At 44.5% G+C, this 12593-nt stretch overlaps 1 protein-coding gene across 1 annotated transcript in view; it reads right to left on the bottom strand.

Annotated features, from left to right (window-relative positions):
- The window catches only part of PTPRU (protein tyrosine phosphatase receptor type U), an 81144-nt gene that overhangs the window by 44255 nt on the left and 24296 nt on the right, over positions 1–12593 (bottom strand). Inside the window, exon 8 of the mRNA XM_008147972.3 lies at positions 2116–2424. Coding sequence (XP_008146194.1) covers positions 2116–2424 — 309 coding nt within the window. The remainder of the gene's footprint in view (positions 1–2115; positions 2425–12593) is intronic.

The raw sequence follows: 12593 nt of genomic DNA, 5'->3' as shown, positions 1-12593 counted from the left end.
TGTCTTTGTGGAGCTTGTTCTCCCCGTGTCCTTGTGGGTTTTCTCTGGGCATTCCGGTGTCTCCCCGTGTCCCCGAGATGGAAGGGTGTGTGTGAGGTGAGTGCTGTGTCTAGTGGTCCCAGTGAGTGCATGTGCTGTGCCCTGTGATGGAAGGGCGTCCTGTCCAGGGTGGGGTCCTGACCTGGGCCCTGAGTTCCAGCTCCCTCGACCCTGAACTGGAATAAGTGGGTTGAAAAATAATTATCTTGTTTGTTTGTTTTTTTTTAATTACTTTATTGATTAAGGTATCACATATTTGTCATCAACCCCCTCCCCCTATCTTACTTGTTTTTAACCATCTTTTTAAAATGTATGTATAGCTGACATTTATTTGAACGTTTAACATTAGAAGTGTTTGGGGTCATTAACCAGAAATATGCCACAGGAACTTAAACTTGGTTTATATCAATTAAGCCTCTGGTAAAATTGGTTGTGTTATAGGTTGTTTCACTTAAAGTCATGGTTTCCAAGAACTTATCAACGATGTTAAGTAAGGACTATACAAGGAAAGTTCTCCGCCCTCCCCTATTTGCCTAAAAGGACATAAATTTGTAAAGGTGTCCCCCTCCCCTCTCTACCCGGAAGGAAAGAAGTTAATCAGTGGACAACTCTAGACTAGAAGAATCTACACAAACTTTACTAACTAGCCCTTATCTAGTTTCCCCGTATTTTTGCCTTCGCATAATTTGCTGGTCCTAAAAAGGTCCTTTTCCTTTGTCTTGTCACTTCTCTAAAAATTCACGGTTCTTTTGTTAAGATGCCATATAAGCCCAAGTTCTAACCTCCCCTTTGAGTTACTCATCATTGGGCACGCACTCCCACATGTATGTGCAAGGCACATGGTAATAAACTCCACAGTTTTCCCTTGTTAATCTGTCTTTTCTCAGCCCAATTTACGGCCCAGCCAACGAAACTAAGGTGGGAAGAAAAAAAAGTTCAGTTTCTCCTTCTCTACATTCGCTGGAAACACTGGCTGAGTCGATTCACCTCTCTGAGCCTTAGTGTCCTCAGCTTCAAAATGAGATAATAATAGACCCTCCTCCTAGGATGGTTGTGAAATTTAAGATAATGTTGTCTCACCTCCTAGGCATAGTACGTGAGACAACAGCTAATAGGAAATAGGCCCTACAAAATATTAGGTATGATTTTAATAACACAGTTCACCTCCTAAGAGAGAGGACACGGATTACCGATATCACATAGACCCTGCAGTCATCAAATAAATGTAATAGAATATTATAATCAACGTATAACAAGAAATTTGACAATTCAGGTAAAATGAACAAATACCTTAAAACACAGTACACCAAAACTAATATAGAAAAATATCTGAATATTCCAAAATCTATTTTTAAAATTAAAACTGTGGCCCTGGCCAGTTTGGCTCATTGGATAGGCAGAGGTCCTCAAACTTTTTAAACAAGGGGCCAGTTCACTGTCCCTCAGACCGGTGGAGGGCCAGACTATAGTTTAAAAAAAAACTATGAACAAATTCCTATGCACACTGCACATATCTTATTTTGAAGTAAAACAACAAAACGGCAAAAACACCCGCATGTGGCCCTCGGGCCGTAGTTTGAGGACGCCTGGGATAGAGCGTCTGCCCATGGACTGAAGGGTCCCAGGCTCGATTCTGGTCAAGAGCCTGTACCTCAGTTGCAGGCTCAGTCCCCTGCCCTGGTTGGGGCCGGTGCAGGAAGCAACCAATCAATGTGTCTCTCTCACACCGGTGTTTCTGTCTGTGTCTACCCCTCCCTTCCACTCTCTCTAAAAATCAACGGAAAAATATCCTCGGGTGAGGATTAACAAACAAACAAAAAAAAACTGTTATGTGAAAACACTGCCACAAAGAAAACTCCAATGGCTTCACTGCTGAATTCTTCCAAACATTTAAGGAAGGAATTATACCAATTAACCCAAAGGCTTCCAGAGAATAAATATTAGCTGTCATGATTTTGTTGTTATAGAGTCGGCTTAATCCTAAGCAAAAAAATGTCCTATATTGCATTCCAGTCTCAGACATGGGGTGTCTGTAGGAGGCACTGAGGGCCCGGGGATCAGGGCTGGGGACCTTACCGTCCTCGTCCGTCTGGAAGGTGACCTCCTTGCCCTCTTTGCGCCCCTCGGGGTTAGTGAGCACGAGGCGCACGTGAACATTCCGGTAGGGCAGCAGGTTCTTGATGGTGTAGCGGCTGACACCCCGCTCCATCTTCACACACTCCCGCACCGTCTGGTTGTGGCTGCTGCCCAGGATGTAGTGATAGCACAGGGACACGGTGTAGGTGTGGCAACGCGTCACATTGTAGCCCAGTGGTTCCCACTGCAGGGTCAGCTGGCGGGCCTGGATCTCAGCGAAAGCCAGGCCTTTGGGGGCCCGCATGGGCTCTGGAGCCCCCGGAAAACAGAGAGGGCAGAGGAAATGGGGAGAGAAGAGGAAGATAAATCAGAGAGAAAACATCTCAGTCAGCTGACTGAAATCATCCCTCCTTTGTCCCCAAGAGCTCAAGGGACCCCCTGGAAGTAGGGGTGTGTGTTCCGGAGTCAGGGGGGGCCACAGCCGAATCCTGGCTCTGCCTCTTGCAGCTGGAAACCACTGGCTGAGACGCTCCACCTCTCTGAGCCTTAGTTTCCTCAGCTTCAAAATGAGGTAATAATAAGCCCTACCTCAGAGAATGGTTGTGAAGTTTAAGGTAATGCATGCCAAGTCCATGCAACAAAAGCTGATACACAATAGGCCCTACAAACGATCAGCTATACTTTTGTTTTAATAACACAGTTCACCTCCTCATTTCTGGACCACATCAGGCCAATCTGAATCAACCTATTGCTATATTTTTCTTACGTGATTATTTCCAAGTTGTTCTGAAACATATGATACAATACTATTTAGAAATCAGGATGAGAAAGGAAATGAGAGCCAAACAGTTAAATAATGCCAGAGAATGTTGGGGAAACAGAAATGCATGCCATTAAGTCCTGGGGAAGGGGGGCAGGGGAAGATCCTAAATAAAAGATTCAAATTGGGTGGTGAGTTCCCTGGCTGCCAAAGCAAAAAGGGAAATACAATGTTATGTAAGGATGATAATAATAATAATAATAATGGCAGTTAACATTTACTGGAGGCTTTGTATATGCCAGGCATTGTTTGAGAGCCTTTAAAATGCTTTATTTCATTTAATCCTCACTATAATCCAATAGGCAGGTGCTATTATTAGCCCTGTCCTAAAGACGTGGAAATGGAGGCACAGAGAGATTAAGTAGCTTTCCCACAGTTACATAGACAGTAAGTGGTAAAACTGAGATCTAAACCAGGACAAGCTGGCTCCAGAATCCATTATCTTAAACCACTACCCAGCTCCCTTTTAGGAATTCACTGTCAAAAAAAAAAAAAAATTTACACCAGGAGAGACAGCTACCCAAACAAGAGGGGGGAACACGTTACAGCTTCTGATGATTCTGTGGGGCCAGAAAGTCGTCCCCATCTCATAAAGTAAAGTCCTGAGGCTTCTCGCCCTGGCTGGCGTGGCTCAGCTGGTTGAGTGTTGTCCCATGCAGCGAAGGGTTGCTGGGTCACTTCCCAGTCAGGCACATGCCAGGTTGTGGGCTCAGTCCCTGATGGGGGGTGTGCAGGAGGCAGCCAATCGATGTTCTGCTCTCACATCAATGTTTTTCCCCCCCTCTCTCTCTCCCTCTCCCTTCCTGTCTCTCTAAACATCTATTTTAAAATCTTTTTTTTTTTAACAAAAGCAACAACTGAGGCTTCTGAAGTGAAGCCAGGATGGAACCCAGGGGCTCAGCCCCCAGTCCTGCCTCGGCATTAACCAGCTGTATGATCTCAGGCAAACCTCGGGGCCTCCATTTCCTCGCCTGTAAAATGAGCAAAGAGGCCAAGATCACTTGTAAGGATCCCTTTCTCTCTTGCACCCTGGTTCTGTGAAATGTAGTTTCAGTACCTTCAAGTTCTGCGAGTACCTGCAAAGTGTCCCCAGTTAGAGGACCTCAGGACACGCCTTAAGGAACAGGTGAGGGTACTGCTGCCTGGCCTCTTACAAGGATTCAGTGTGTCCCTGTCATCATTTGTGATATGACTAATGTGCTCAGGATGTACTTTACAAAGAAGATGCAAAGGGAAACATCACCCCAGGTTGCTCTTTCCTCAGACACACGGGCAGTACAGCGTTAGAGGCTGGCCCCAAGGACTGCACCATAACACTTCCTGTCTCCACCCTGGCGCTCTCCTTTCTTCCTTGAGCCACAGGCAGACTGCGTGCCTTCAGTCATAGATCGGGCCTCCAAAGAGATAGTTCCGCACCTGCTAGGAGCAAGGCCCACCTCTGACTTCTCACAGTCTGGTTCCCTTCTCCCCACGAGCACGGGAGACCCTATCCCCGTCCGTCGAGGACATGAAAGGGCTGGCTCCCACTGCTCGCTGCAACCTGCGGGCTGCTGGCTGCAAGCCCCCGTCCTGCACTTCAATTTTCTTCCCCGTTCCTGGCCCACGTAGATGTTCCTGACGTTTTTCTATGTGGTTTTGTTTTAACCCATCATTCTTACGTGTCTGGGGTGGAGGGGGCGGACTCTGTGTGTACTCACTCTGCTCTCTTGTTCAGAGGTCGTAGCTGTATTCCCTGACTTTCGGGCTCTGGTCCTGGCTGTCCCAGGTGTACCGTCCCAAGGCGTCTAGCCAAAGGACCACTGCTTTATTTGCACTAATGAGAGCAGGTCTAGGTCCCTGCGGCTCTATTCACACCATCCCTACCCCTGGGAGTACCTGCCCCACATTCCTTTCCATCCTCCCTGCTGCCTTTGCCCTCCTGCAGATTCAGAGAAGGGCGTGGGACGCTCACTGTAAACTGGTGACACAGACTGGGCGGGACTATGACAAACAGGGCGATAAGCATCCCATCCAAAAAGGGCAGCTGCCGCCCAGCTCCAGGCGAAGTTGCCAGGCAGGACCACAGGCTCAGGGTTGCCAGATCCTCCCCCCCCCTTTTTTTTTTTTTTTAAAGAGAAGCCAGAAATTTAGGTTTGTATGTGAAACCTCCAGATTTTTAAGCACTGGCGGCCTGCTCAGGTTCTTTAAGACCACTTTGCAGGGCACAAAATAGCAACCTCTAACTTGGAGGATGGACCGTCCTCCCTCCCACTGGGGCATCTCATTCTCCACCAGCTGTGTCAGCCCCCGCCCACCTCGCTCGACTGAGGGGTCTTTGAAAAGAAAGCTCACTTTTCTCGGCACCCCCCACCCTGATCAAATCTGGGCAGATCCAGAGGCTCCAATAGTTTGTTGACTAGAGACTGATATGTTGATTGAGGGGTGTGAATTCATGAGTCTCTCTGTGTTTCCAAAAACCATCTGGCACCCAGACACCCTCTCTTCAGCTGCCAGCACACGTTGGCAAAACAGAACATGGGGCCCTCAAAGCCCCATCCCGCTGAGTTCCACAGGGCTGCAGGCCACTCGGAGATCAAGGGTCAAAATGCACATTAAACAACGAGGCTAACGGTTAACATCTGTTAAATTAGTCCAAATGCGTTTATTTTAATAATGCTAATGAGGGTACAATAACCCTGAGCCATTCAGCTGTTTCTGGTGGAAGGGACTCTGGAGTGGGGTCCAGTGCTCCAAACTTCAAGTCCTAATCTACCCCTTATTAGTTCTGTAGCTTCAGGCAAGTGACTCAACTCTTTGAACGTGTGGTCCTTGACTGGAAAAAAAAAAAAATGGAGATAACACCTACTTTTTGAAGAGCAAGTGTGAGAATTACATAAGATGGGTCAAACTGCCCAGCCCATATTCATGAACGAATATGTGTGCACTAAGGTGAGATACTGGTAGCAGTATAAATTAGCACCACCATTTTTTAAAGCAATATATGTCACCTGGCCATCGTGGCTCAGTGGTTGAGCATTGACCTATGAACCAGGAGGTCACGCACGGTTCAATTCCCAGTCAGAGCACATGCCTGGGTTATGGGCTCCATCCCCAGTGTGGGGTGTGCAGGAAGCAGCTGGTCAATGATTCTCTCTCATCATTGATGTTTCTATCTCTCTCTCTCCCTCTCCCTTCTTCTCTGAAATCAATAAAAATATAATTTTTTTAAAATTAAAATAAAGCAATATATGCCAAAGCCCTTTCTTAGACCACTCCTATCTATTTATCCCAAAGAAAACTGGGGAAGGAAATAAAGCGCGCTAAGCACTGTTTCAATGTAGTATTATTTATAATAACAGGAATCTAGAAACAAATAGTCCAGCAATATGGAGACACTCAACAGAGTTCTACAGCCAATAAACATAATTATAAACAACATAACCCATGTAACAACATCAAGCAAAGGAAGCAGAATACAAATGCTTTCTACATCCCAATGACAAGGGTATAAAAATGTGTTCCGTAGACATATGGGCAGAGATTTGAAGAAGACAGAAAAACTAAAACAGCTGTTGGGCTAGGATGCTGAGATTTAGAGCGATTTTTAAAGATGCCTTCTACTGACATTATATTATTGTTTTTATGGCAAATAATACTGTGGGAGGGGAGTGTCAGGGGGATAGAGGAGATGACAACACAGCTGGCCAACAACAAAACAACCCCTGGCCCAGGCACCTAAGCAAGGAGGGGGTGGTGATGTCAACGACGAGAAGCATGTAATTTAAAGGGGCAGGATGAGCCGTTTGGGTCCTGCCCGAGCTCCCATCCTGGCCAACCTGTGGGAAGTGTTTAGCAGCACCTGGCACAAAGTGGGCGCTCAGCCCATGACGGCAGCTGTTTTGTTGTTGTTTCAAACAGTGGATTGGAAATCAGTGCATTCGAACGTTGCTTCTGACTCTACTATGGACTCACTGTGTAGATTTGGGCAAGTGACTAAATCTCCAAATCTCAATTTACTCATCTGTAAAATGGGATTAACAGCTGTCACCAGGGAACCTGGTTTCTTTTATTATTTTTTATTTCAGAGAGGAAGGGAAAGGGAAAGATAGAAACATCAATGATGAAAAGAATCATTGATCGGCTGCCTCCTGCCACCCCTCACTGGGGATCGAACCCGCAACCCGTGCACGTGCCCTGACCGGGAATCAAACCACGACCTCCTGGTTCACATCAAAAGTCGACGCTCAACCACTGAGCCATGCCGGCCGGGCGGAAACCTGGTTTGCTAACCCACCGTGTGATCACAGGCAAACGCCTGCCCCTCTCGGGGTTTCGGTTCCCCATCTGTACACTGAGGGGAGATTCTCTATGGACCCCTAGCTCTGATTTCGTTTATTCTGAGTACCTGACCAGAACTGGCTCTGAAGAGTTCCAAACGCCATAAAATGACTGAGTGCTTCCTGTGAGGTAGGCACTATACTAGTATTTCCCGTGCATTTAATGCATTTGTATGCAATTACCTGCATTGCATTCAAAACACTGGAGGGCCCATGTTCAGGCTTCACAAATCCTCCCTTCCATCTACACTTATTTCCTAAAAAAATCTAAGGACTAAGTCAGGGGTTCTCAGCCTCGGCATTATCGACATTTTGGACTAGATAATTCTTTGCTGTGGGGAGCTGTTTGTGCATTGTAGGATGTTTAGCAGCCTCCCCTGCTTCCTCCCCCGTTTCATGCCATCAGCACCCCAACCCCAGTTGTGACAACCAATATGTCTCCAGGCACTGCCAGTGTCTCCTGGGAGACAAATCACCCCTGGCTGGGAACCACCAGCATAGAAGACCTCATCCAGTCGCATGGCTTGAAATACCATCTACACCACGTCTATACCGACGAAATTCACATTTGTATCTGCGGCCCGAACCACTTCCCTGAACTCCATGCTCATAAATCCATCGGCCTGATGGGTATCTCCAACTGGCCGACTAAATCAACAGTTTAACACAGAACTCCTGATCTACGAACCCCCATCACAGCTGCTCCTCCCCAAGTCTGCTCCTTCACAGGAAATGACAACTCCGTCCTTCCGGCTGCTCAAACAAAACACCTTGGAGCCCTCCCTGACTTCTCTCCCTTCCCTTCTCTCTCGATGCATTTCCAATCGTCACCAAGCGCAGGTAGCTCTACCTTGAGCACAAACCCAGACTCTAACCACTTTTCACCACCTCCACCCTTCCTCCCAGCTCTCGGCCTCCGCCATCTCTCAGCGGACCGCTGCCGTAGCCTCCTCACTGGTCCCTCCTCGGTCCCCTTCCCCTCCTAGAGTCTCTGCTCCACAAAAGGGCCAGAACCATCCCTTTAAACAAAGCAGATAAGGTCACTGCCGCTCTCCAGGCCCCACAGTGGCTCCCCAGCTCACTCAAAGTGAAATGGCCCCGAGTCCCACACCCCCAATGTGGTCATGACCTTCTCTCCTGCCCTCTCCCCCTCACTCACTAGCCTGCAGCCACACTGTCTCCTTGCTGCTCCTCACACATGCCAAGCATGCTCCAGCCTAGACTGAGCTTACTATTCTCGGTCAGCCTGGAATGCTCCTTCCCCCCGCAATGCCTCCAGCTTCCTGCATGGCCCAGTCCTCACCTCCTTCCGGTCTCTGCTAAAATGTCACCTTCTCAGTCAACTAGACTCTTGAGCCTTTTTAAAATAACAATCCTCCTACCGCCACACACACCCCTCCCTAGCACTTACTATCATTTGACAAACTATGTATTTCGTTGTTTCCTGTCTCCTCCCACCAAAATGTGAGTTCCACCTGCAGAAGAACTCCATGCGAGTAACCTTTGTCTGTCTCGGTCCCAGTCCTATACCCCTCACAGCTATAATAGTACCTGACACATAATAGGCACTCAGTAACCATTTTTTTTGAATGAATCTTCACACTCTGTATGGTAAAATTATTCCCGTTTTATAAAACAAGGGGACTAAAGTTCCCAGAGGCTAAGTAACCTGACCCAGATCCCTCAGCTAGAAAGTAATTCCCACTGGAATACTCCGGGCCACCACCCAAGGGTCTCCCCAAATGTAGCATTAAACTGGATTTTAGATGATTCCCAGATCGGCTTTTAAAAACACAAGAATATGAATGGCAAAAATAAATAAACCTCAACCTAAACCTTGTACCTTATCCAAAGATTAACTCAAAATGGATCGTGGACTTACCATAAATGTAAAAAATAAAACTATTTTAGCCCTAGCCGGTTTGGCTCAGTGGATAGGGCATCAGACTGTGGACCGAAGAGTCCCGGGTTCAATTCCAGTCAAGGGCACATGCCGGGGTTGCGAGCTCGATCCCCAGTGGGGGGTATGCAGGAGGCAGCCAATCAGTGATACTCTCTCATCATTGATATTTCTATCTCTCTCTCCCTCTCCCTTCCTCTCTGAAATCAATAAAAATATATTAAAAAAAAAAACACTATTTTTACACTTTTGGGGGGGGGAACACAGGAGAAAATCTTTGGAATCTAGGGTTAGGCAAAGAGTTCTTAAATTTGACATCAAAAGCACAATTAATAAAAGAAAATGTTTATAAATTGGCCTCATCAAAATTAAAAGTGGTTGTTCTGTGACAGACCAGGTAAAGAGGATAAAAAGACAAGTTAAAAGCTGGGAGAAAAGTATTTCCAAACTACATATCCAACAAAAGAACTAGTAAGTAGAATGTGTAAATACCTATCTAAACTCAATAGTAAAATATGAATAATTCACTCAGAAAATGGGCAAAGACACAAACAATTCACGGAAGAGAAATGCAGATGGCAAACAGCACATGAAAAGATGTTCAACATCACTAGACATTAAGGAAATGCAAATTAAGACTAGGATGGCATATTACTATACACCTCTCAAAATGGCTAAAATAACAAAAATTATGACACCACCAAATTTTGGCAAGGATGCAGAAAATTGAATCACTCATACATTGCTGGTGAAAATGTAAAATATACAGGCATTCTGGCAGTTTCTGATAAAACTAAATATGCCCTTACCATATGACCCATCAGCAGAGTCCTTGGGCATTTATCCCAGAAATAATGAAAGTTTATGTTCATAAAAAACCTATACACAAATGCTCATAGCAGCTTTACTTGTAATAGCCAAAAAGTGGTACCAGTCCAGATGTCATTCAACCCGTGAAAGGTTAAACAAAGTGTGGTATATCCATATCACAGAATACTACTCAGTAATAAAAAAGAATAAACTATTGATATATACAACAACTTAGATGAATTTCCAGGGAATTATATTGAACAACAACAACAAAAAAAAAAAATCTCAGTGCCACGACAATTTAATGGGGAAAGAATAATCTTTTCAATACTTGGTGCTGGGCCCCGAGCTGATGTGGCTCAGTTAGTTGAGCATCATCCTATGCACCAAGAGGTTAAATTCCTGGTCAGGGCACATGCCTGGGTTTCAGGCTCGATCCTCAGTAGGGGATGCGCAGGAGGCAGCTGATAGATGTCTCTCTCTCTCTCTCTCTCTCTCACTGATTTTTCCCTCTCTCTCCCTCTCCCTTCCTCTCTATCTAAAATCAATAAAAACATATATAAAAACTGCTAAAGTCATCTTCTAAAGTAAATAAATTAAATAATAAATAAATGGTGTTGGGACAACTGTACATCCACATGCAAAAGAATAAGGCTGGACCCTTACCTCACACCATATACAAAAATGAACTCAAAATGGATCAAGGGCCTAAATTTAAGAGCTAAAACTATAAAGCTCTTAGACAAAATAGAGGTAAATCTATTAGGTTAAGCAGTAGTTTGTTGTTGTTTTAGATGGGACATAACAAGTGCAAACAACAAAAGAAAAAATACATAAATTGGGCTTCATCAGAATTAAAAACTTTTGTGCTTCAAAAGACACCATCAAGAAAGTTAAAAGACAACCCACAGAATGGAAGAAAATGTTTGCAAGTAAGATCATCTGATAAAGGTTTAGCATCTATAATATATAAAGAACTAGAGGCCCAGTGCACAAAATTCTGCACTGGAGGGGGGGTCCCTCAGCCCGGCCTGCGCCCTCTGTCAGTCCAGGACCCCTCACTCCTTACCACCCACCTGCTTGCTGCTCCTTAGCACTACTGCCACCACCACTGCACTTGCCAGCCGTGAGCCGGCTTCTGAACGCACTGACCACCAGGGGGGCAGCTCCTGCGATAAGTGTCTGCCCCCTGGTGGTCAGTGCGCATCATAGCAACTGGTCATTCTGCCATAATAGTCGCTTAGGCTTTTATTATATAGATTCCTACAACTCAATAACAAAAACAAAAAAAAAAAACAATTTAAAAATAAGTAAAGGATCTGAGTAGACATTTATACAGAGAAGACATACCAATAACCAATAAGCACATGAAAAAAATGTTCATTATCATTAACCATCAGGGAAATGCAAATCAAAACCATAGAGATACCACTTCATACCCACAGGAGGGTTATTAATGAGAAGACAGATAATAAGTGTTGACAAGAATATAGAGAAATTGGAACTCTCATATACTACTGATGGGAATGTAAAACAGTGCAGCTGCTTTGGAAAACAGTCAGCAGTTCCTCAAAGGTTAAGCATAGTTACCATATGATATATACGCTATATAACCAGAAGAAATAAAAACATTTGTCCACCAAGAACCTGTACATGAATATTCATAGCAAAACTGTTTATAATAGCCAAAAAGTATAAACAACCCAAATTTCCATCAACTAGCGAACGGATAAATTGTGGTATTGTCCATATAACAGAATATTATTCAGCAATAAAAAAGGAATAAAGTACTGATATATACCACAACATGGATAAACCTTAAAAACATTATCCTGGGTGAAAGAAACCAGTCACAAAAAATAACTGTATATTATAAGATTTCATTTATGTGAAATGTTCACAAAAAGGTAAATATGGATTTTTGTAAATATAAGCACATGAAGAAAGCCACACCAACAAAGTAAATTAGTGGTTGCCTAGTGTAGGAGGTGTTAGGGAGAAATGAGGGGTGGACTACTAAAAGACACGAGGTTTCCTTTTGGAATGATGAAAATGTTCTAAAGTTGATTGTGGTGATGGTTGCACAGCTCTGTGAATATACTAAAATCCACTGAATTGTACATTCTAATGAGTGAATTGTATGAGATGTGAATTATATCTCAGTAAAACAGTACCAAATTTAAAAATCAATTCCAAAAGGTTATATACTGTATGAATGCATAACTTATGTAACTTTTTAAATAGGTTTTTATTGATTTTAGAAAGAGAGAAGGGAGAGAGAGAGAGAAGAGAGAGAGAGAGAGAGAGAGATAACCGAGAAACATTACCATGTTGTCCCCTGCTGGGGATTGAGCCCGAAACCCAGGCATGTGCCCTGACATCTTGGTGCATGGGTCGACTCAACCACTGAGCCACACCGGCAGGACTACATAACATTTTTGAAATGAAAAAAATTTTAGAAATGAAGGACAGATTAGTGGTTATCAGGAGTTGTGGTGGAGGAAGGAACGGAGGCAAATGTGGATGTAAAAGAACGCCACCCAGGATTCTTAAGTTGATTGAACTGTTCAGTATCTAGGTTTGTGGCAAATACACAAACCCACACATGTGATAAAAGTGAATAGAACTAAAT

The sequence above is a fragment of the Eptesicus fuscus genome, chromosome 9 (assembly GCF_027574615.1).
Source record: "Eptesicus fuscus isolate TK198812 chromosome 9, DD_ASM_mEF_20220401, whole genome shotgun sequence".
NCBI lineage: Eukaryota > Metazoa > Chordata > Mammalia > Chiroptera > Vespertilionidae > Eptesicus > Eptesicus fuscus.
Note: the sequence above shows the minus strand (reverse complement) of the source record. Positions and strands in the feature narration are given on the sequence as shown.